The 23472-nt window shown below is 38.5% G+C and overlaps 1 protein-coding gene across 3 annotated transcripts in view; it reads right to left on the reverse strand.

The window, feature by feature from the left end:
• epm2a (epilepsy, progressive myoclonus type 2A, Lafora disease (laforin)) overlaps nt 1-23472 on the reverse strand; it is a 60941-nt gene that overhangs the window by 34349 nt on the left and 3120 nt on the right. Inside the window, 2 exon segments of one of the 3 annotated variants that reach the window (NM_001130223.1) lie at nt 15221-15484; nt 20601-20698. In NM_001130223.1, coding sequence (NP_001123695.1) covers nt 15221-15467 — 247 coding nt within the window. In that variant the 5' untranslated portion in view covers nt 15468-15484; nt 20601-20698. 3 annotated transcript variants of the gene reach the window in all.

Raw genomic sequence — 23472 nt, forward strand, 5'->3', positions numbered from 1 at the left:
GTATCGTTTGTACAAGTTCCCTGATCAGCGCACATGCGCAGACGATATCAGATGTTTCGCCGATGCACAGATTAAATCGAACCGGTTCGTGACTGCTTAGATACAGTGCAGAGAAGCACAGACAGAGTTAAAGAGATTAACCCTTACACTCATAAAGTAGACACTTGACTTTGTGAACAGGGAGAGAAGTGAAGCAAGAACCACAAATGGTCCTTTGGAAATGAGTAGGAGGATATCGAGTGCCTCAATAGAATACCCAGAGCCCTATACTGTTTGCAAGTTTCAACTGAATGTGTAAAATCAGTAGCTTAACAAAGTGCTGCTGGGGCCCCACGCAATAGAAAAGTGGCCATAGAAAAGTGGCTATGGAGGAAGATGACCCTGCAGTCTGGGCTGACCTATCCCCCCTCTTTAGTTACACCACTGTGTAAAATAATAGTAACTTGCCTTAACACTGTTTATTCAGTTGTATTAACAATCACTTATACCACTATAAATATTGTAAAAAACACAGCTTCCCAAATTAGAGCCAATGAATATTTCTACATAAAATAGTTACATTTCCTTACCCCAGTCTACATATTAATCAGTACAATCACTGAGAGAGGACACTCCATTCGGCTCCATGAAGGTTACAGCTCGATACATTTGATTTTGTAATTTTCATATCCACTATAATTATCTCAAGCCTGGATCACATGTTTGCATTTGTTTTCTTGGCACTTCAATTTTAAGGATGATATTTTAATATCTATAATAATACATTTCTGGCAGGCAGTTGTATTGTGATCATATCAAAGATATCTTTAAATAATTGTATCTGAAAGTGTTTTAATAGTTTTATCTGAAGGAAGCATGGTAATGAGTAAAATGCTCAAAGGCCTCTATTACAAATCCTTAGCTTTAAAGATACATAAAACATAGTACACAACTCCTCTGTGGCCCCTCCACTGTTTGGCTGCTGTGACTGCTTACCTTTGTGTAAGATGTAAATGGTACCAGTATTGAGATTAACTGGCCCCCTGTATGGTTTGACCCTCAGATTCAGGCTGTAAACCCCTGTATTGTTTAAACATGTAATCCCCTTGTGTTGTTCACACGTTTAAATCCCTGCATTGTTTACCCCCTCAGGCTCAGACTGTAAGGCCCCTGTTCACACCTTAGACAGACTGAAGGAGCAGTGCCCTATGCTGCATGTGTGCCATACACACAGACAGCATAGGGCAGGCAGAGTATGGCACACACAGGCAGCATAGGCAGGCAGAGTATGGCACACACAGGCAGCATAGGCAGGCAGAGTATGGCACACACAGGCAGCATAGGGCAGGCAGAGTATGTCTGCCTGTGTGTGCCATACTCTGCCTGCCCTATGCTGCCTGTGGGAGGTGAACCTGGCAGAGGTTGGTTCTGGAAGTTTGTTAGCATTTGGAAGTCATTATATGGTCCCTAAGGTGTGTAATTATATGCTGGGGGTAGATGTGCTATCCACAGGGGAGGAGGAGGCATATGGATTTAAGGGTGTGTCTTAATATAACATAATATAATTCTTTCACATATGAATGAAGGGTGATATTCCTACACCAACCATTTGGGTTTTTGCTGTGCTACCACAATTAATGTGGGTATGGTCTTAAAAGCTGTGGTTTAAAGTGAGTGTGGTTTAAAAAAAAGGGGGGTGGTCAAAACTGGCTTCCATTATCCGCCACCACTATATAAGCCATAAAAATTCCGGCCCTTGGTACCACAGAAGTTGGACAGCACTGTGCTAGAAGAAGCACACAATTGCTATGTAGCTTCCAGGGCCATAAGGCTTTGGACTGGGAAGTCTAGAAACAGAAGGAAGAAGACATTTAAAAAACAATGAGTCAGGTGATAAGATGTTATTACTATATACTTCTGTTGTGCATTCTGCGTTTCTGTTTTTGATATAAACTGTCAAGACTTAACATCATATGTACACTGCCCTTAAATAAGTGGTTTTCAGATTTTATAGGTTCAAGTCCCCTTTTCTGGTCCAAAGCATCATCAAGGTCTCCCTTCAGCAAGTTATAAATATATGGAACATAGTCATATTATTCATCCTGTTAGTTCATGTCTGCAAGAGGAAATACATGTAAGCTAAAATCTCACCCAAACTGGCCTCCAGTCTGGCCTTTCAGGAATATCTAGAACAGCATATAAGCATTCACCTCAGGTTTCTTCCTAAATGGTTTTCAGCCTGGCCTCCCACCCATTGCTTTAGACCTCAACAGTTTCCAAAATCCCATTATAAGCCACCTCTAAAAACACTTCATTAAGTAAACTTCTTACACCAAATATTATATTGGGTCTGACAGTTTTCTGAAAACTGCTGGTTGCTATGGGTTACTGCCCAGGTGCAAATTAGCCTAGTGATAAATTAGCCCTATTAACCCTTTAAGTGCCAGAGAACGTAGAATCTACGTTCTGTGGATAAAAGGACTGAAGTGCCACAGATTGTAGATTTTATGTTATGCAGCACTTCTGGGTTTGGGAGTGGAGTATCCCCTTTAAAGCCACTTCTTCACTCCCCGCTTATTCCCCAGCCCCTAGGAAATAAGCAGAGGCAGGGAACGATTTACCCTTGGGGCGCCATCGCCCAGGGGCCCCATAGGAAATGACAGGCACGTGGATACTACATGCCTGTCGTTTCTTGGTCTTCTACCTCCCCAGCGGTGCCCACTTACGGGCTCAAGCTAAGGAGACAGCCTGCCAACCCCAGGTTATTGACAAACAACATACAAACGCACACTTATTACACTAATACACACTTACACTTATACATACACATACATTTTGGGCAGGCCTAGGGCGGCAACAATTTAGGGGCGGCATGCTGCCCCGCCGCACAGAAATTCTGCTCCGTATGGGAGTATAAATCGACGCGCATGCGACCTGCGAGCAGCGGGTGGGGGGGGGGGGGGGTCGGCGAATCTGCGTAATGCGCATGCGTGGGGGGAGTACGGCCTTGGAGCACCCAGATTAAAAATCTGGAGCTGATTTTGGGGGGTTTCGCACATTCACAACACTCACATTTACTTGCACATGCACACACATGCTTGCAACAGGCATTTTGCCAAGTGTACACAAACACTTCCACAATTTTGTAGATTTTTTTTCTTTTTTATCTCATCGGTTTTTTTTTTTTGCCTGAAAAAATGTTTTATTGCCATTGTGGATACTGCATTTACTAACCACACTGTGTAATACCCTTTGTGTGTTATATTGGTGCTTATATAAAATTTTTAGTCATTTTATTGCATTTTAAATTCTGCATAGGTGGTGTTTACTTGATATCGTCCATAAAACTAATTTGGCCAAGCCAAAACACTCAAACTGTGATTCTGACTGCAGATTACACTAGGTAAAAAAAAGCATTGATTTTAGTGGTTTTATTGCATTTTAGCAATTTTATTGCATTCCGTATTGTTCTTTGTTACGTGGAAATTTTGTCTGCTATATATTGATTTGGGTGCCTCTGTACACCACATAGTTTGATAAATCTATGCATATTGGGCATCAAACAGTTCACCCCTGGCATTTATATTTAGAATGCTTTAGGTTGGTACTTTACAAAATGTGGGGTATAGAATGGAGTAAAGTGCAAGCTTTGAGACAATTTTCAGAAAAAAAAATTACTGCATTTAGCTTAGCTTTGCGGTTTGTTGCTTTGCCATACAGGGACATTTTTATCCATTTTATATTCAGCAGAATGTGCATTTTCGTAAATATGAGGTGTTCTGCGGTCAAATTACTTATTTCCCACTTTTACCACTGGTGATGAGTGAATTTTTTCGGCAGGCATGGATTTGCAGTGAATTTCCACATTTCTCCATTGGCAAATTTTTTCACAAAACTTGTGCGAAAATTTGCCACAGAAAAATTTGTCGCTGGTCAAAAAAAGTTGCAGTCACGTCAAAATAGGTACGGCCGTTTTAAAATGGAACGCGGTCATGGCAAAATAGGCGTGATTGCATCAAAAAAGATGCATGCGACAAAAAAAGACGCAAGCAACAAGCGCATTTCGCAGAATTTTTGCAGTTTCACAAATTTACCTGTTGTTCCCCATTTTTTCGCCAAAGTGAAATGGCAAAGATTTGCTCATCACTATTTACCGCATATATTTCTACTACGGGTATGGGACCTGTTATCCAGAATGCTCTGGACCTGGGGTTTTCCGGATAAGGGATCTTTCTAATTTAGATCTCCACAATTTAAGTCTGCTAAAAATCATTTAAATATTGATTAAACCCAATAGGCTTGTTTTTCCTCCAATAAGGATTCATTCTATCTTAGTTGGGATCAAGTACAAGGTACTGTTTTATTAATACAGAGAAAAAGGAGATCATTTAGAAAAATTTATATTATTTGCTTACAATAGAGTCTACAGAAGATGGCCTTTCCGTAATTCAGAACTTTCTGGATAACAGGTTTTCGGATAAGGGATCCCATACCTGTACCAAAAAATACATTGCCTGATTTATATGCCATGAAATATGTATGCACTAAATCCCTTTGGGGGATTCCAAATGCCAGTGGATGTTTTTTCTTGGTACCTAATGCTATCTGGAAGATAAGGTACAGGTATGGGATTCATTATCCGGAAACCCATTATCCAGAAAGCTCCAAATTACGGAAAGCCTGTCTCCCATAAACTCAATTTTAATCGTATAATTCAAATTTTTAAAATTGATTTCCTTTTTCTCTGTATTAATAAAACAGTACCTTGTATTTGATCCCAACTAAGATATAATTAATCCTAATTGGATTAAAAAAACTCCTATTGGGTTTAATTAACATGTTATTGATTTTTTAGTAGACTTAAGGTATGAAGACCTAAATTACAGTAAAACCCCTTATCTGGAATACCCTTGGTCCCGTGCATTCTGGATAATGGGTCCTATACCTGTACTTGGGAGTAGAAAGACATGGTTACCCATTTCGGATTCGGCAGAATGTGTACTTTTTAAAAATATATGGTTTCCTGGGGTAAACTTAATGTTCGAGTATTTTTGGCTTGGGAATCTAAAGTATATCATATTCTGCTGTAATGCATTGAAAATTTGGTAATTTAATGCTGGGAGTTCTAGAGAAGTCAGAAATCTCCATAAAACTATAATATCTGAGCAGAACTGAAATGTGAAATTCTGCTGGCACCTAAAGGGTTAATGGGCTCAGTGGGTCTTTAAATATTTTTATTTATAAAAATTCCAATGTTTTCAGCACTATCTGTGGTCTTCCTAAGGAAAAAAACAGTCCTTCATTTTCTCTAAAACCGCAAATGCGAATGAAAAAAAATTTGGAAAAACCACAAAAACCTAATTTTTTTGTGCATTGTCGCAGAATTTAGTGTCAAAAAACCCCAAAAGCCTTTAAAACGTACAAAACAAACAAAGTTCTTCTAGTTGTAAAGAGGACACCTTCAGATTTGTTACAGTTATGACCCATAATAAATGGCAAAAAAAAATAGTTTTTATTTTTGTGAAAAAAACATTTTTTTGTGAATAAATTATGAATTGTAAAAAAATACAACCCTTAGTAAATGCCCCCCTTAGTGTAGGAAGACTTTTTCTGAACTACAGCTCTTAGGTGGAGTAAATTAATTGGGCACCATTTCATTCTAACAAATGATAACTCTTTAGCATTTAGTCATGTACAAAGAACACAGCCACAGCCCATCTGGGTAATAATCAAACAGTGTGTTTAGGCAACTTGGAAGTATCCAGCCCCAACTATTGTGTCCTCCGTGTTAAACCTATACATGCTACATTAGTCTCTAAATCTATACACTTCATCCTTATTCAAAGGGTGTTACACCGAGTACAAATCTTTCTAAATTCTCTTTGACGAAACATCAGTCTGCAAACTACCTAACCTGATTCTCAGAGTGAGCTGTTACAAAACTATCCTCACGCTAACATCACCTATTGGCCTACCTCTACCCAGGCCCTAACCTTCTCCTACCTTCCAGGAAAGTGAAATAAAAAAAAAGAGGCCTAGCACATGTTGACTTTCCCTATTATAAAACAGAATAATGACACCTCCTGGCCAGTTACTGAAATGCCAAGAAAATACTTTAACCCAGGATAGGGAAAATTTCCCCCTCCCAACTACAAATGAGATTTTCCATAATTTGAGTCACTATACCTTAAAACTACTAAAAATCATTTAAAAGTTAAATAACCCCAATAAGATTGTTTTGCCGTCAATATGGATGCAATTTAGTTACCATCAAGTAGAATGTAGTGTTTTATTATTATGGAGTTTAAGGAAATATTATTATGGAAAAAAGGAAAAATTATTTACTTAAAATGGACTGTATGGGAGATGGTCATAATCCAGAGCTTTCTGAATAACAGGTTTTCAGATAAGGGATCAAGTACATAGAATACCTCCCAACATTTGAAAAATATAAAAAGGGAGAAAAAGAAGTGCTGCATGTAGTGCAGAGAAAAAAACATTTGACCACGCCCATTTTTGCGACGACACCCCCTAAATACCACTCCCATTTTACAAAATTTGGCAGGTTATTTCAAGTTTAAACACATTTCTGGGGGTTTTGGGGTCTTGTTTTGTGTGTTATTACAGTTTTGCTAAAAAAGGTGAATTACCTTTAAGCTGTAAGTCTCAGTTCCTCCAAGAGGAGGACTGTCCCCAAAAATCGGGACAGTTGGGAGGTATGACATAGCATTATTTTATTATTACAGAAAGAAAGGGAAATCATTTTAAAAATGTTAAATATTTACTTGAAATAGACTCTATGGGAGATGGTCTTTTTGTTTTTTAGAAATATCTGCATATCGGTATCTGGATCAGCTGGTTGAATTTGAACTATGGCTAAAGAAGAAGGGCCTATTTACGTCTTTAATCTGTATTTTGCAAGTAGTACAAGTGCGTAATGTGTATAGAAAGATACCAATCTTTTCCTATCTGATCATTTATTATTAGCGCTGGGATGAATTATTTCACAGTGGAAAATAATTATCACAAACCTTTCTTCCCACATACAATTTTCATTAGGGATTAATGATTTGGATGGGTGTTGGTACTCTGTGCTGCTGCTGATACCTATAGATAATCAATATTTTCGACAGATAAGACAGTTGAACACATTCTGACTGAGCGTGCTGATTTTTTTAACACATTCCAGACAGCCAGGAAATTGTTAAAATATAAGATGAAACTGCTGGGAACTCATTTGAATAAAACTGCCTCCAAGTGCTGTCATGTTTTTATTGCCATATTACAGGTATGGGATCCCTTTTCCAAAAACTCCTTTATCTAGAAAGCTCTGAATTACATGAAACCCATCTACCATAAAATAATTACATTTATTAAAAATAATTTTTTCTCTGTAATAATATAACAGCACCTTGTACTGATTATAACTAAGATATAATTAATCTGTATTGGGTTTATTTGGGGTTTATTTAGGGCCTGATTTATAAACAATTATAATGGAAACACTGCATGAGTTTTTTAACTTATGCTGGGTTTTGGGTGGAAAAAGCTTGGCTATTTCTGCAATTTTTCCTAAAAAGGCTTTTGTAACCAAGGAAACATTTGCTCAAAAGGCTCAAACAATCATAAATAAGCCCAGGCCCAGACTGGCAATCTGTGGATTCTGGCAAATGCCAGAGGGATTTCCTCTAGGATGCCACAGATGGTGGGGGGTTGTTTGGGCCTCTGTGCACTTAAAATGCCAGGACCTGTTATAAATATCCAGCTTTCTGGATAACAGGTCCCATTAGCATATCTCTATTAGCAGCTGGGGAACATTTATACATGGGATGACCAAGCATTGGCAACTCTTTTTTCTTTTATATTACAAGTTTAAAAACTGCTGTAGTGCTGTTTCCTTTGCCTTGCTCATTTTTTTTATTTCTTATCCTGCTAGACTGAGAATAATGCAGATAAAAATGGGTTTAAAATAGGATCTAGGAACAATACATTTCTTAGCCATAATGTTATTTTACTTTCCTAATGACTCCAATGCATTTTGGTGAAATTTCACAAATTTTGTTTTGTTAAAATTTTTTGGTGAATTTTTCCCCCCTCCTGCCATTTAAGCCAGTGACGAAACTAGTCTGCCCCGGGCTCCTCCACAGAAAAGACTTCGGAATGGCCTGGTGCACAGGGACCCCTGCCCTCCCACTGCTGCTTGAGTCCCTCACAACCCCCTTTTCCCTGCCTACAGGTAGGATAGTGGCTGGGGAGGGAGGTTTTATTTGCAGCTATAGAAGAAACAGAGCCCATGGGCTCAGGCCCCCCTTCTCTCTCTGCTTCCTTTACAGTTACCCCAGTGAACTGATCTCCAAATGAGCCAAACTGCCTTGTACCATTGCCCTGTATTGTGTTTAAAATGCTGGGACTGAAGGAGCCACTTGGATGGAACAATAACTAGAATCACTCAGAAATGTACCTTTAGCCTTACAACTCCTAGGTTCTATATTTCATACTCTTCATACACAGTAATTAAAGGTGTCACTTGCATTACTGCTACAACAGTATAACATTGAGTTTTTTATTTTTCACTCAGTTTTTAATTGGTATTTATTTAATTTGTGCAATACCATGATCCTACACACCGACAGCTCTATATTCAAACATCAAATCAAATACTGACACCTAAAGGAAAGAACAAAAAGTACATTCTGTTTTCATTTTTTTTTTTGTTTTTGAAAAGTCACTTAAATACATGTACGATGCCCAAGTGCATAATGCCCCCTACTGTTCAGGAAGCCTCTGGTCAGTAACCTATGCCTGTGGAAGGAAAGTATTCACATTGGGCCAGGGAAGTACAGCAGTTCTTTGCTCTCTTTATGACTCCACCAAAGCAACAGATGGATGAGCTTGTAAGAAGTTAATATAGTACTTAACATTAGTTGCTTATACAGTACTATTACTACTTCCAGTGACTTGATGGTACTATATGGTAAGGCATCTACACAATAAGGTTTTGGAGCAGGCTCTCCTTACCTTGTCAGTCAGGCACCCATCGTATAGAGAGATAGAACTAAGATGCCCTGTTGGCAGACTGAGAGCGCCCCAAGATGCAAACCATAACCTGCACACAAATCCAGGGAGCTGTTTAGCCGTCTGCTGGTGAGACAAAATATTACATTTAGTTTTACTACTTAATAACACAAGGAATTCTGGGAACCAATTCCAAAGAACTTACAATAAAAAAATCCCATTTACATGGGTTTATCCTATATGCTAAAGCTCACCCACTGGGTTTTTTTAAAAAAAAAGGCAGGATGATAAGTGATCAGATTCCCAACTGCAGAGAAGTTTGAACTTCTCTGGGGCTCATGAGTGTAGTGCAGGATTTTCTGATCAGATTAGGTAGAGCCAGAGTGTGGATCCACAAATAAATCAAAAGGTTGAGGAGACTGCTTCATACATATGCAAATAAACACAAGGAATTCTGGGGAAAAAATCCCAAAGTGTTCCAAATGAGAACACAATGTGCGAGTGCCAAAGTCATTGCCTTCATATTGTCTTACTTGACCCACTTGCATTACAAGTATTGTACCAAGGAACCACTGGTGCCCTTTTCTCCTATTATTTCTACATTTCCAGTGACGGCTCAGCCAATGTAGAGGGTAGCAATACTTAACAGTTCTATTAAGCAGCTGTAGTCAGAAGATAAATCATTTGTATCAGGTTCAGTACATTTTCATTAAATAAAAAGGTTTATTGATATGATCCAGTCATTCAGGGCTGTAGTTTGCCTCTATGTTGTTCTTTTGCAAGAAATTATATTTATTACAATGCGCACTCATATAACGCTGGGTGGCAACAGGCAGGTGTAACAGAAGTAACATCCAATGTAGATCAAAAATGGTCCATTCTTAGAAAATGAAGTGCTACATTTACCCTGCTGCCTGTGCTTTGCTTCACACAACTATACCAATTGATATGACTATTTATACTTTATCACATAGTGCTCTCTAGTGGTGTATCTCTCTTTTTTCTCTGTTCCTATTTTATTTACCAAAACCACACACTATAATATTCTGTAGATCAACTGTTTTGTACCTTGGTAAATATGTCCCAGCTTTACACACTGTTTGGGGGCATTTTCCCCATTCCTCTAGGTTCATTTTGCCCAGATTAATGCTTGTAGACTTCAATTTTCATACTGTACCACAATCTCAGATAGACTGAGATTGAGGCTTTAGTTGGGTAAAAGTAGGAATTCACATTTTTGTCCTTGAGCCTCTCCGGAGTTTGGTTTGTTTGGGTGTTTTTTACATGTTTGGACCTGGTAAGACCAATTACAACAAAACTTGCCAACCATGCTCTTATTCACAAGGACGTCGACAGGTACTTTTGGTTAAAAAAAACATTGTGCCCTCACATGCAGTGGCCCTTCATATATCTGGGCCCTATATCATTGTTGCATTTGGACACAGAATTCCATGAAACCTTCCAGAAACTATTCTTTTATTCGGAAGGAGGTCAGCAAATACTTTTTGTTTACAAAATTGTAGTCCCTTTGCCCATAACAGCCTGCAATTCCCTCTGACCAATTAGATTTCAGTTCATAGAACTATTTAGCAGGGCACTGTGCCAAAGAACAGAACATGCTGTGAGGAGTGTTAAAATGTGAGGAGCTACAATCTGCCATCTATTCCAACTCGAAAATCACACGCAGAAAACTTTTTAGCAGTGCATGGTTGCAAAGGAAAAATCATTTAGGGGTTTTCATGGGTGATGATCTTGGTTATACAGGCCTTTTGCATGAATAACTGATCAGTTTATCAGCCAATGCTGGGTACAGGCCCATCTACATATTTGCCCAATGATATTGTGACATTCCTCAGGGCACAATGCACTGAGATGGCTGCCTACACACCAATAGCACAACTAAAAAAACTACATTTGTTGGTTCAAATATATAATTTTAAATGGCAGAGTTAATTATCTGCAATGTAAACAAGGTAATTAAGAAATAAAAAGTATACCATAGTGAGGATGGGGGAACTGGCAATTGCAGCAGTGGAGAATGGCGGAAAGAGGAGGTCTGGCAGTGTCAAATGAGCGGATAATGGGGTCGGGGGTAGAAGTTGGCTTTTACATCTTTTACATAAAACAATATAGTGTGGAGCACAGGACACAAGCAAATTAACTTTATTACAGGGTTTGGCAGCCTAAAGTTCACTTGCAGTAGATGTACGTGTTTTCAGTATTCCTCACAATAATTTCTTGTGATTGTCAAAGCTGAACACCAGGCAGCTTGTACTTGGGAGCACTGATTGTGTTGGGTTGAAAACTTTGACTTTGGCTTATTCTTCCGCTTCTTCTTCTTCTTCTTAGCGCCCCCCATTTTCTAAACGCTACTCCTCCTACAGTTTTAGGGGTACAAAAACCAAACTCTCCACACTTCTTCACCCTATGGCGGAGCAGGTTGCTTGTGCTTTTTGTGGCGCCGCTCTGAACCCCCCAATTTTCCCATTGACAGGGAAGATATTCAAACTGCTGCCACTCTTACAGCTTTGAAGCTACACCCCCCAAACTTGAATAACATAATAATGGAGTCACCCCAAATGAAACAGCAACATTTGTTGGATGACCCCAAAATTTCACCCATTGACTTTAATGGGGAAATAGAAACTGCTGCCAATCTTACAGCTTTGAGGCTACACGCCCCAAACTTGAATCACACAGTCATGGGGTCAGTCTGAATGAAAATATGATAATTGTTGGATGCCCAAAAGTGGGCGGAGCTGTGAACCACCAATCAGATTTACCTATTGACTTGGTGGAAATCCAACCTGCTGCCATTCTCACAGTAATAACACCGGGGTCCCCAAACTTTGCAGAGTTAGGCACCAGGTAACTGCGGTTAAAGGTTAGAAAAAGTGGGTGGAGCCACCAACAACCAATCAGAGTTTACCTATTGCCTTTGAAGGGGGAAATTCAACCTGCTGCCATTCTCACAGTATTAAAGCCAGGGTCCCCAAACTTTTCACAGTTGATCACTAGGGGACTGCAGTTTTAGTTTAGAAAAGTGGGCAGAGCCACCAACAACCAATCAGATTTCACCTATTGATTTTTATTGGTTTGTTGCCAGGGTTCCCAAACTTTGCATAGTCAGACACTGGGTGACTACGCATTTAAGGTTTTTTGTATTTTTTTAAGTGGGTGGAGAAACCAACAGCCAATCAGATTTTACCTATTGACTTTTAATGGGGAAATTCAACCTGTCGCCATTCTCACAGTATTAACACCTGGGTCACTAGGGGACTGCATTTTTAGGTTTTAAAAAGTGGGTGGAGCCACCAACAGCCGATCAAACTTCACCTATTGATTTTTTTTTTGGTTTAAATTTAAAATGCTGCTTTTCTCACACTATTTATGTCAGGGTTCCCAAATTTTGCACAGTCAGTCACAGGCTGACTACATATTCAGGGTTAGAACAAGTGGGCGGAGCCACCAACAGCCAACCCATTTCCACCCATTAGATTTCATTGGTTTATATTTAAACTGATGCCATTATTTAAATATTAATTCCAGGGTTGTTAAACTTTCCAGAGTTAGTCACTGGGTATATGCCGTTCAAAGTTAGAAAAAAGTGGGTGGAGCCACCAACAGCCAATAACATTTCACCTATTTACTTTCAATGGTGAAGTGTAAAATGCTGTCAGTCTCACAATTTTTATGCCTGAGTCCCGAAAATTTGCAAAGTTGGTCACTGGGGGACTGCAGTTGAAAAATAGGAAAAGTTGGGCCACTAACAGCCAATCAGATTTCATCCATTGAATTTTATTGGTTTAAATTTAAAATGCTGCCATTCTCACACTATTTATGCCAGAGTGCCCACTGTTTGTCACTGAGTGACTTCGACTCAAGGTTAGAAAAAGGGGACGGGGTCACCAACCACCAATCACAATTCACCTATTGACTTTTATTGGTTTAAGTTTAAACTGCTGCCGTTCTTTAACTATTAATCCTAGGGTCACTAAACTTTGCAGAGTTAGGCACTGGTTAACTGCAGTTCCAGGTTAGAAAAAGGGGGTGGAGCCACCAACTGCCAATCAGATGTCACTTGCTGGCTTTCAGTGGGGAAATTTAAATTGCTGCCATTCAGACACTATTAAAACCAGGGTCCCCAAACTTTGCACAGTGGTTTTTACTATATAACTGTGGTCCAAGGTTAGAGAAAGTGGGCAGAGCCCATATAATGACTTCATTTTTTTTTAACCCAACATGAAGTTTGTTCTCAAACTTCCCTTTCTAGTTTTGATGTGTAGTTTTACTAGTTGTCTGTGTCAAGGTATCTTGAGTTTCTGTTTCATATTTTTATGAGTTTATCATTTTGTATACCTAAGGTTAATTTACATAAAAATTAATTTTCGACTGCATCAAAGGCAGGATTTTTTTTTTAATGTAGTTGCAGGCTGCCACAGCTTGTCTTATCATGTGAGTTGCTTGAATAGATGCTGTAACTTATGGAAAACATTAGATTTCTATTGTGTTGTAAATCCTTTCTCTGTTCAGTGTTATCATGACTCCCAGATTCTAAGGATCTATAATCATAAGGATGTTGGCCTTTGGTACTCAGTATGGAACATTTTCTGTCAGGCTCAACACTATAATAATTTTATGAATTTTCAATGTCTAATGTCCATTTATAAAGTGTTTATTAAACCTGACCTGACTAGGTCAAAGCTAATGGCTTTGAGCTAAAATAACCCCATTTTTGTTCTAGCTGGAAAGATTGTAAATGATTTTTGGCTTTCACTACCATTTTAAAACTTTTCTAATAAGGTTCTCCTGTTTTTAAGGCTGTAAGTCTAAATAAAAAACTACAGACCTTGCATAGGCATTTTTAATCCCATACAACTAGGATACCAGTTGAAAAGTATTAGAGGACTGCAAATTTTTTTCATGGAAGAACAAAAAAGAAAAGTAACATAGGATACACAATCCATATAACTATAACCCAAAACGTTAGTAATACACCTTTTCCCTAAAAATAATTTTTCTATCCAAAAAAAAGATCTAATGTTGATACCACAAATGTAATTTGCAAATAAACTGGTAAAAGGGATAGAACTCTGGAAAAAAAGACACTTGAGAAGAGGCATGATAATTTACAAGTAATTTAGACAACATTATAGACAGATAGCGAGGGATCTTTTTTCCCATAAAAACAATTAGCGCACTAAAGACCACCCCTTTAGATTAGAGGAACGGAACTTTCAGTTGAAGCAGCGTAGGTGTTTCTTTTATGGTGAGGGCAGCAAAGTCGTGGAATGTCCTTCCGAGTGAGGTTGTTTTGGCAGATTCTATTAATGCCTTTAAGAGTGGCTTGGATGATTTCTTGAACAAGTGTAATATCCAAGGCTATTGTGATACTAAAATCTACAGTTAGTATACAAATATGTGAGTGTATAGATAGGCCTGTATATGTATGTGTATATTTATATATATATATATATATATATATATATATATAAAAAGTCCAATATATGGTGCACACAAACGGCAAAAGAAATATTGTGGGTGCATAATAAGGCTCAAATCACAGCGAGTCCATCCGTGCCAAAATATACCATCCAACTGAGCCGCACTCCCAAGTAGTAAAACATAGCTTTTATTAAAGCATAATTAAAAATATGCCAGCAATGTTCAAAACAATGTAAAAATCAATACTTTTCAGTCCAAAGTGCCACATAAACGCGACGTTTGGGGGGCATCCCACCCCCTTTCTCAAGCGTATCTTGTGGCAACAGTGATACACATACACATCAGTTCCTTGTATAGCTCAAAAGCGGAAGTGACGCGGCGGGTAACTATGGAGAAGGTGTACACGATCAGTGTACACCATATTCACGGAAGCCGACACGTCAGTCCCGCTGTCAATGTTTAATTCAGCAGAATCAAAGAATTCAATTTATATAAATGCAGTACAGTGGTCTCAAACATACTTATTAGTGAAACAGCATTTAGCAAGTTAGCATTTAGCAAATCAATATATATTCTCAGATCAAAAGATGCACTGGGGTTTGTTTTTAGGGTTTGAACTTTGGACTTTTTTCAACCTAACTTAACAATGTAACTATGAGATTCCCGAATTAAGGGAATGTCATAGTTACATTAAGCACAGAGTGAGCTGACATTATATTAAGGAAACACATAAATTAATTTGGAGAATTAATATGTAACTGATTTATAAAATGCTGTTTACCTTCCCAAATTAAAGCTCCTGACTCTTTCTTGATGAACTTAAACCAGAAGGTGTCAGTGTAGGGTTCCTCTAGCAGCACCTCCCCTACCCAAAAGGATGGTTCTGTGGTAGACAGCGGACAACGAGTAGGCTTCATTGGTACAGCATACTGTGGGTCCCAGCTTCCCATTTCCTTTCGAGATCCCAGTACAAGAAGCTCATTATCTGAGTGGTTCAAAGTAATTATCACTCCAAAACGAAAAAGCATCTGCTGCTGCATGTTTGCTGCAAATAAAAAATATTTTGTTTTAAGATATAGAATGCCCTGTGATTCTTCTCAGATAGAACAAAAAGGTTTCACTGTGTCTTCAACCTGCTGAATGGCAGATATATTTTGCACTGTTTATTCTATTTTTGCAGTGGGGCTTTACATATTCATACCAAAACAATGAAGATCAACTCCCCAATATTTCTCCTGCTTATGTTTTTCCTTACATCTACCAGTTTTACTGATTCATTTTCTGACTTTTGTATTGGCTTGTTGCTAAGAGATGTATTGTGTTCATATTCACACTAATGTAACAGTTAAGTGACAGGAAAAAGACAAAGGAGATATTGAGGTAAACTGGTTTCTGGTCAGAGTGCTATTTACATATTGTAGCTCTATACCATTAAATGTAACCAGTACTGAAAGCAAGAACATTATTCAGATGTGTTTGATGGTTACCAATAAGTCCTTTAATTATAAGTATGGGTAGGGTTGCCCAGGGTCGGGCTGGGCCGCCACCAGGAAAAATCCCGGTGGATTCGGCCAAAACCAAATCTTTCAAAAAACTGAATCCGGGATTCGGTGCATCCCTAATTTTAAGCAGATAATTATATTTTTCTAATCTAATTTTGTTCTTTGTAATTGAGCTGTATGAATCAATAGTGGTGGCAGAAAAGTCCTATTGGGTTTATTTGTTTAAACATTTTTTTTATTACATTTAAGGTATGGGTTTCCAAAACAAGGGGAAAAACCAGTATCTATAAAGCCCCAGGTCCTAAGCATTCCAGATAACAGATTCCATACCTGTGTTGGGAAAATTATAGTAAGGAAGCGTAATGGTTATTTAACTAATGGTTATTTGTCTTTACTTTTTGGTCATTGGTTGTTTTGTATGTTTACTTGTATGTTTAATGTATACACCTATATATTGTACAACACTGAGATATGGGATATGTTGGTGTTTTATAAATATGTGTTAATAATCACTCTAAATTGAGACATTGTTTTGCCAATCTGTGGAGCATATGGGAATTCAGGATTATGGATTCTTACAAGGGCCACCTTATTTGCTTTGCAAGATCTTGGCCTGCGTGTGGTCTATTTAACTTGTTACTGGAAGAAACACCCTTAAAGAGAACAAAAACTTAAAGGAGAACTAAAAAGCCTAAAGTTTCAGCATCTCACCGATATCGCAGAAGGCTGCGGATATTGGTCGACTCGGCGATCGGGCGGATTAAAAGATCTTGATAGGGCGCCTTTGAATGCGCCTGAGCAAAATCTACCTTCAGGGCTGAATCAGAAGGAGGTAGAAATCCTATTGTTTCTACCTCCATATCTGACGATTCATCCCTGAATGTCAGTGGAAGGTCGGAATGATCTTTTGTGCGACTGATGGCCGCACAGAAGATCGAAAATCCCATGTGTGTGGCCAGCTTTACTAACTTGTTTGCAGTGAGTGATAGAGTTAAAGATGCAAAAGGGACTGGGGAGGGGACTATTCTATGTGGTCCAGGTCTTCCATAAAAACACAATTTCGTAAATAAAAGCAATCTCAATCAAAGATGTCAGCACTTTCTCTGTGAAGGAGGAAATTTAATGCCAAATAGTATGCTTAAAAGTCACCCTCTTCTTCATGTATATTCTTTTAGACTTTGAACTGTGATTTTCTCATAAGTGCATTTCTGCCAATCCATTTAATCCTTCTTGCCTTCAGTTTCTCCTAGAAATAACCTTCACTTGAAATAGTCACAAAAAAAATAAATTAATTCCACCTTGCTCTGTTACAGATGCGTTGGTATTTGATATAGGATGCATTTGAATTAAAAATAAAAAACTACACCGATTCTGCTTATGACTGCTGTAGCCGTGACTTATTCCAGGTAGTTTGGGTCAATCTTTACAATTTATGGGCATTGGTATATAACTATTCAAAAGTACCGCATCTGAGCATTAAGCTTCTACCATTTTGCCCTAAAACCCATTGTTAGTGCCATCACTTCTACTTTAGTTTGATGAAATATTAAATAATAACTTATCAACTCAATAATAACTCAATCATTGATGGGCTTCCAATGATTTATCTGAATCCAAACCTGTACAACATCCAAAATGTCCCAGGATTGGATGGGGTTCCATTTCTTCTATATAACAAAACTACTTACAAAAACACACATGCTTAGCATTTACATGCAGAAAAGAGGCAGTGGTTAGTCCAAGAAATATTAAAATGATATATAGGACTCAATCTGCACTCAAGTTCACATGTTCTCTCATAAGAGCCAAGAAACACCTTGTAACAAAATAACAGGAGCAAGACCTAAAGTTACATACATTCAGGTCAAAAAAATGAAATGCAACCACAACCTGCATGTCATCCAGCTTACCTTATTAAAGGAACAGTAACACCAAAAAATGAAAATGGATTAAAGAAATTAAACTATAATATACTGCTGCCCTCAACTGGTTAAAGTTGTGTGTTTGCTTCAGAAACACTACTAGAGTTTATATAAAAACCCTGGTGTGTAGCCATGGGGGCAGCCATTCAAAAGGAGAAAAGGCACAGGTTACATAGCAGATAACAGATAAACCCTGTAGAATACAATGGTGTCTTATCTGTTATCTGCTATATAACTTGTGCCTTTTATAAACAATAGTAGTGTTCCTGGAGCAAACACACTAGTTTTACCAGTGCAGGGTAACAGTAAATTATATTTAATTACTTTAAAACACTTTTGGTGTTACTTTTGGTGTTACTGTTCCTTTAATGGGATGGAGACACTCCTGTTAAACCTGGGATATCTCAATATCCTTTTAAATCTTTTAAAAAAAAAGATCTCCAATGGCATATAAAATAACTTTGACACTATACGCTCTACAAAACAATGAACTAAATTAAAACAACAGCTATCTCCAGTTAAGGTTGCATTCCAAATGAACCCGGGACATTTCTTGTTTGTATAACTTAGGGCCTCTTACTAAACTCTGGTGACCTTAAATGTTGTACAAATTGCCAAAAGGCAGCCTATGGGTCTTTGCTTTACTACTCTTCAGTGGAACACAACACCAGCTGTCTACCCACTCTGCGCTACCTCTTTATACTACATGGGATCTGGCAAATCCTTCATTAACAAGTAACAGCAACATAAAAAAGTGTTGCAAAGTAATTGAAATATAATGTACTGTTGCCCTGCACTGATAAAACTGATCTGTTTGCTTCCAAAAAACTACCATAGTTTATAAAAAAATCTTCTATGCAGCAATGGAGGCAACTGAAATAGGGCTAAATGTCACAGATATATAGCAGATAACAGATAGGTTTTGTAGAACACCATTATATTCTGCATAGCATATCTGATGTATCCTGAGCCTTTTTTTCCTAGAAATGGTTGCCCCCATGGCAGCTGATTTATATATATACTATAGTAGTCTTTTTGAAGCAAACACACCGATTTCAGAAATACTACCGTAGTTTATATAAATAAAACAGCTGTGTAGTCAAGAGGAGTAGCTATTCAAATTAAAAAAAAAAGAGAAAAGGCACTGGTTACATAGCAGATAACAGATAAACTGTGTAGATTCCCATCCTATAGAGCTTATCTGTTATGTAACTTGTGCCTTTTCTCCAGTTTGAATGGCTATTCTGTGGCTATGCAGCAGCTTATTTATTAGCAAGGATTCACTAAGGGCTCTGGCACACTGGGAGATTACAAATCTCCCCGAAATGCCATCCCACCGGCGATTTACATTTTCGCCGGTGGGATGGTATTTCGGGAAGATTAGTCGCCCGCGAACAGGGAGATTTGTCACTGCCAACTAATCTCCCCGTGTGCCAGAGCCCTAAGGCCTCCTTACTCAAGTTCTCTACTGCACTGCACATGCATTACAGGGAATTGCATTTTCCTGCCTGCCAACTTTAGCATTACCAGTGCAAGAAATGTATTAATAGCGTCTCCTGAGAAAGTATTTGTAAATCTGTATAATTCTAACACCCTATGACATGTTAGTTGATATCTCTGGAAACTGACTGAGCAATTATTCCATGCTACACAGCGGACACAAGTAGGGTGGAGAGCGGGGAACAGTATTAGTAAAAAGAAGGGAATGTGAATGGGGAAACTGTTGACTGTGTGTGGCCCAGAGAGCCCCAGGGAATTAAATGCATACATGACAATGTTATATTTTAAAGTAAAGGTGGCCATACACACGACCGTACGATAATCGGTAAGTGACAAGATGAGGCGACTGGTATCGGCAAAGGCCTTGGATATCGGTCATCTCGTCAATCTGGCCATTGAAGACATCTGAGAACCGGCAAACGTTTAATACTGAATCATAAGATGGGGGTAGAATTGTTTTGTTTCTACCTGCATATCTGACGATTCAGCTCTGAGCTTTAGTGTAGTCTACAAATGATTTTGCTGCGACCAAGATAATAATTGTAATGCAATTGGCCACCATAAGGGTGAGGACACACATAGCTACTTGTGGCAGCTACATGTTATGGCTACAAAAGACAATGCTGATAATTTACTGATAATTGTCTCTATATGTGTTTTAGCAGAGGCAATTCTCAGTATTGTCTATGGCAGGGTATTTTCTGGCATTATGTAGCCATGACAAGTAGCTGCTACTAAGTAGCTCCATGTGTCTTTACCCTAGAACCCTATGAAAAGTTCATTAAAGTGGATTGTGCTGAATTTGTTCAGAGCCACATTATGTTTTTTTCATATCTTTTTCTGATGCCAGGGGCTAGCTAGTTTCATGGTTAATGGTGGCTGGTTCAGGTAAGTTCAATAATATAGCTCTAAATTGTGTTTTGACATTATTGAACAAGGTATAATGACAATACAATTAATACTAGAGTTGCAAGCTTACCTCTATAAAACCATATACTTTCCACTTGACTAGTAGCCATAATTAAGATACTGCACTCATTTGTCTGCAATCTGCAGAATGCATTTTAACAAGTGTGCCAAAAGTATATGTCAAAGGAAAGAGGGGGCAACAAAAGCTTATTACCTTGTATATTTCTGAATGATTATAACTGTACTTAATAGATGTGTTGTTAATCTGTATCAGACATTATTTCATTGTTGCAGTTTGAAAGAATAAAATCCTGCAATACAACCTCACCTTAGTGTGCAGATCTAGTAAGGCCTTGAGGATTGCCCGTCCTTGTATAGCCTTCCAAGGCACTGTCTGCATTACTGAATTACAGATCTGTGCAGTCGTTAATCCCTCCTTCTCTGTGATGCAGACAGGGAGGGCAGAATCTGCAGCTTAAAATAACGCAAGCAGGACAAGGGTTCCCTTAACCTGCTTTTACTGAAAACTAAATAGCAGCAACTGCATTTTTCTACAAAACCTATGGCATCAGATTGTGTGAGGATTTTTTTTTCTAAAAGCTTTATTAAGACAGGAACACTGTGATACACTGAATTAAAGAAAAAACTATTGCCAGAGAAATGCTAAATATGTGGGGCCTTCAGTTGTAGTGTAACTGCTGCTGAATTATGGTATAGGTGTAGGATCTATTATCCAGGATGCTTGGGACCTGGGGGTTTGGGAACTTTTCATAATTTGGAGAACCATTCCTTTTATGTTAAGTAAACATAAGGATTGTTTTTTCATCTACATGAAAGTACTTTACTACTATTAAAAAGAAAAAAAAATCAGTGAAATAACTGTTTGTCACTCATTGGGGGCTCTAAAGATGGCCAGACACAGGCAGATTTACACTGCTGATTTGGACCCTAAACCTATGGGGCCCTTCAACCATCTTTCTGGCTTTGACCCGACAGCCTGCTTTTTCAAGGGGTTGTCTGGGTCAAATGCCTTCTGCCCTGTTTGCAACATTCTGAAAACTGGGTGGAAGTCCTCCAGTTTGTGTACGGTGGACATCATCATGCTACCAAAAACGTCATAACATGGTGATATTGGCTCCACAAGATGCCAATGTCATCACGCACACTCCCTTTATCCGAGTTTATCACCCGGCAAAGGTGGCAACCCTAGACAGGCTTGCCTGCTGCTCCCATGCTGCTTATCTCTCTGCCTGGCTCAAGTAAAAAATCTAAGACGGATGTGCGTTCCACAGTGGGATTTAAGGCACAGTTAGAAGCCTCTCTGAGACAGCTGTAAAAAGTGATCCCTTCGGAGCTCAGGGTTAGAGCAACAAGCTATAAAGGATAGCAACTATCTGAAGGGTGCTGCTTCAAGCCCAGCTTGTTGGTGTTGACAACCCTAATGCTTACACGTGTTTATATCCGCATTTGCCTGTGCTGATACGTCTACTAAATGCATGTTGCAGGGCTGCACTGATCGCATGTAAGTTAAATTGCTATCAGGACAGTATATTTGGCTGGATTTTTTAGACACAGCTCTGAATTTTCAAGTGTTCTGGTATACAATAACTAGGTGCCATGTTTGCAGGAAACCAATTTATTGGCAAAGCCCATAAAGTTGCAACTTACATAAATATATAACTAGGGGACTGCTTAAGTAGAGAGTATAAACGATTAAAATCTGCCACACAAAGCACTGTGAAACTTATTGGCCATGTGCACTTTGTCAACACACCCCTAAATACCACACCCATTTTACCAAAACATACCCCAAACCTGCTATTATCATTACTACAGAAAATAGATACAAGAGTATATTAACCCCAGACAAACCAGTATAATCACTAAATAAAATAAATAATGAAAGAATAGGGACTTTAGAAATCTGCTGTATAATGTAATGCATTATAATACATTAAAAGTAGCAAGATCTTAAATGCGCTGCTCTAAAAAAAAACAAGTGACCTGGTCCTCTTTATTACAGTATAACCAATCCCTAAATATTCAAAGTATTATTCGGCTTATTACAGGTCATGCAAGATTTACAAATATTAAACTTCTTCACTGCTGAGTTCTGAAACAGCAGTGTATTCTTTTTAAAGCAGATCACACAGAGCATATGATTGAAGATATCCTGACAGTGGAAGTTCTTAAAGGAAAATATATCCATGAACATTACAGGTCTTTACAGAAATATACCACACAGTGCCATAATAAAAGAGGAACTCTATTGTTGCATATAAGTCCCCACTCCACTCTGGCACTAAGATAGGAGAGGAAGGATTTATAAGCAAGTGGTGGGGGGGATGTGTGCGGGCGGGTCAGGTGACACACAAAACATTGTAAAATGGTGGCTCAAGGTAACAGGGATATAGTTTCTAAAATATATATATATGATAAGACTCTTTGATAGATAATTTCAAAGGACATATCTGCTGGTTAAGTTTTTGTTCAGCATATATAATTGGGCAGGGGCACTAAGGGGTCATCTTAGGTCTCAAAATGTGACACAGGGGCATTATACTTCAGACTCCCAGTGCATCCACCAATCTAGGTGGAGACCAATGAGAATAAGCTATGTGTTCTTTCCCCTTATAAAAACTATGGGCATGAATTAATCAGACACAGTGAGTTGCAAAACAGCTGGTGCCATAAGTACAGGGCAATCAAATAAGTTCCAAATAATTCTGAATACCTGAAATGGGTATTGAACTTGACCCCCCATGAATAACAGGGCTATGATATAACAATGGAGTATTTCTTCCGACATGATATCAGTTACGGCCCATTTATAGTGATTTTGGGTACAGAGTGCAGTGTGCAATTTCACAAACTGCTATTTCACAGTGCTTTTTTGCCCACAGTGCATTATTTTTTTTTTGCATCCTGAAGAGGAACAGCACTCTAACTTGAGCCTTAAAAGCAGGTTGCTGGTTCACATGACAAAAAGTCGCATGATTTTAAGGATTCAGATTCGGTTCGGCCTGGACTGTGGATTCGGCCTAATTGTGCTGAAAATGGCGAATCCCAAACCGAATCCTGGATTGGGTGCATCCCTAATAATCAGATCCCTCAGGTTTTATGCAGGATTCCTATAAATTCTGTCTATGCTGGAATGTATCAACTGACACTCAATCTGTATTTGTCATTGTTCAAACCTT

The sequence above is a fragment of the Xenopus tropicalis genome, chromosome 5 (assembly GCF_000004195.4).
Source record: "Xenopus tropicalis strain Nigerian chromosome 5, UCB_Xtro_10.0, whole genome shotgun sequence".
Lineage (NCBI taxonomy): Eukaryota > Metazoa > Chordata > Amphibia > Anura > Pipidae > Xenopus > Xenopus tropicalis.